The 2,421-nt window shown below is 50.6% G+C and overlaps 1 protein-coding gene across 1 annotated transcript; it reads right to left on the reverse strand.

Moving 5' to 3' along the window:
- Window positions 1–920: 920 nt before the first annotated feature.
- On the reverse strand, window positions 921–2,380 carry LOC123254332 (ras and Rab interactor 3-like). Its single transcript, XM_044683372.1, has one exon. The coding sequence runs from the start codon at window positions 1,991–1,993 to the stop codon at window positions 1,034–1,036; it is 960 nt and encodes a 319-aa protein (XP_044539307.1). The 5' UTR covers window positions 1,994–2,380; the 3' UTR covers window positions 921–1,033.
- Between the last annotated feature and the right edge of the window lie 41 nt (window positions 2,381–2,421).

Below are 2,421 nucleotides of genomic sequence, written 5' to 3' on the forward strand. Positions count from 1 at the left end.
TATATACACTGAGCCACCGAGCTGCCATATTTATATATGAGTAGCTGCCATATATGTCTACTAATATTATGCTTAATAGTATATACGAGATGTAATATCTTCTCAAAATAATATGCCACAACTAGATACTTCCACAAGATCCTTAGCCATCATTCTAATAATTATTTCACTATTTTTTTTGCCTACCAACTAAAAATAATAAATCAAATAATAATTCCAAACACTTCTCTAACAGAACAAAACCCATAGAAATTATCTTACCCTGTGGAAAAAAAATGAAAAAAAAAATTATACATACACACACATACACACATAAACATATATGGCAGCTAGGTGGCAGCTAGGTGGCTCAATGGATAGAGATCCGAGCCTAGAATCGGGAAGACCTGAGTTCAAATTTGGTCTTATATACTTAGTAGCTATATGACTCTGAACAAGTCACTTAACCTCTGTTTGCATTGATCCACTCCTGAAGGAAATGGCAAATCATTCTGATCTCTTTGTCCAGGCTGTGCATGGGGTCACTAAGAGTAGGCCATGAACGAATGCCTGACCAAAAATTACATATATATATATATATATGTATATCTATATCTATATCTATATAGATATAGATAGATAGATAGATATATCAGGTCACCTGGCCAATCTGACCATTATTTCTTCAACTGCAAAATAAGGATAATAATCTTTGTATCATCTAGGTCAGAGAGTTGTGAGGAAAGCACTTTGCCAACCTTAATATGCCATAGAAAGGGACTGAGAGCCAGACCTAGAGACAGGCGGTCCTGGGTTCAAATCTGGATTCAGTCACTTCCTGGCGGGGTGACCATGGGCAAGTCCGCTTACCCAATTACCCTTCCTGGTCTTCTGCCTTGAAACCAATACCAAGTACTGATTCTAAGATGGAAGAGAATTTTTGGTGGTTTTTTTTTTTTTTTTTTTTTTAATGCAATGGAAAGGGCGCTGCTGTAATGATTAGAGTAGGCACCGGGGAGTGGAGAAGGAAGCCACACAGAGTAGAGACCCTTGGCTATAAGATTCCACGCCCCAAGCCCCATCCCCCACCCAGGACGGGCACTGGCAGGGTCCCTGCGGCTGCCCAGCACTTACCCAGTTCTTCCTCGGAATGAAGGGTAAGGTCCACCAGGGTCTTGAGCTCGGTGCTCTGCAGCAGGTAGCTCTTCAGCTGAGTCATCATCATGCGGATCTCTTGAAGCATCTCCGTGCTGGAGCTCTGCTTGGCCATCATCTCCAAGCTGTACACTTTATAGTCCTGGACCAGGTTGCCAAAGTAGGAGTGGTTGTCCTGGGCCAACTCCACCACTTTCTTCTGTAACTTTCGGTTGCTGGAGAGGAAGGCGTGAAAGACGTTGGAGAGACTCACGAAGGACAGCCGGTGTTTGGCCTTGTCCAGGATCATGGAGGACTTCTTTTTCACGCTGGGGCTGCTGAAGTGATCCGGCTCATCTTCGGTGCTGCTGGTTGAGTAGGAGTCCTGGTCTGGGGTGAGGGCCGATGTCCCCACGCTGTCCGCCAGGGAGGACAAGGACCCTTTAAGCTCTGTGGAACCCATGGTCTGGGGGCTGCCTTTGGCCTCTACCGGAGTCACTGCGTTGCTGGCCGGCCCTCCTTGGGTAGGGGAGCTCCTTACGGAAAGCGGTGGGGCGGACCGCTCTTGGAATTGTTCCCCGGTGGGCTCCGGTGTCTCCGGCTGGCTGGGGAGGTAGGAGGCAAGCTGTCGAGAAACCCGTTTCTTCCTCGGGGGTGGGACGGGAGGTTGTTTAGTCTTCTGTTGCTCTGGCCGATCCTGGATGCCGCTGGTGCCGCTGACTTTGGTGGGTCCCACCCCCTGGGAGACTTGTTCCACAGCTCTTCTGGGAGCACCTGTTGCTTTTTGGAGTGAGAGGCTGTTGGGGCTGCTTCGGGGATGGCTCTGCTGCCTTTCTTCCCACCTCAGCCCTTCAATCTCATCCCCCCTTTCAGTCTTCATAATGTCGCTGTCTTCCAACAAAGTCCTCTCCGAGAGCCTCCTCCTAGGGGGCACGGCTGGCCGGGTGCTCTTTTTGGATGCTGGGAGCTGCAGGGCTGGGCTGGGGAGCGCTGCCTCCTTTTTACCTCCTTCCCCCAAATGTCCCGGGCTCACAGGAGGGGGCGGGACTGTGGGGCAGGGAGTAACGGGCTGCTGGCCGGACTTTCCAGGAAGTCCTGCATTAGGTGCGGAGGACACGGTGGCTGGAAGGCAGGGTGGAGGAACTGATGAAAGAGAAAGGGCGGCAAGAGTGAGGGGGGCATTGGGAGCAGCAGACGAGACAACAGGGGCAGGGGGAGCCGCAGATGAGACTGTGGGGGCAGGGGGAGATTCAGTAAGAGGAGGGGGAGGGAGGGGAGCCGCAGACGAAGCTGTAGGGGCAGGTGGAG

The sequence above is a fragment of the Gracilinanus agilis genome, unplaced genomic scaffold (assembly GCF_016433145.1).
Source record: "Gracilinanus agilis isolate LMUSP501 unplaced genomic scaffold, AgileGrace unplaced_scaffold19978, whole genome shotgun sequence".
Classification (NCBI taxonomy): domain Eukaryota; kingdom Metazoa; phylum Chordata; class Mammalia; order Didelphimorphia; family Didelphidae; genus Gracilinanus; species Gracilinanus agilis.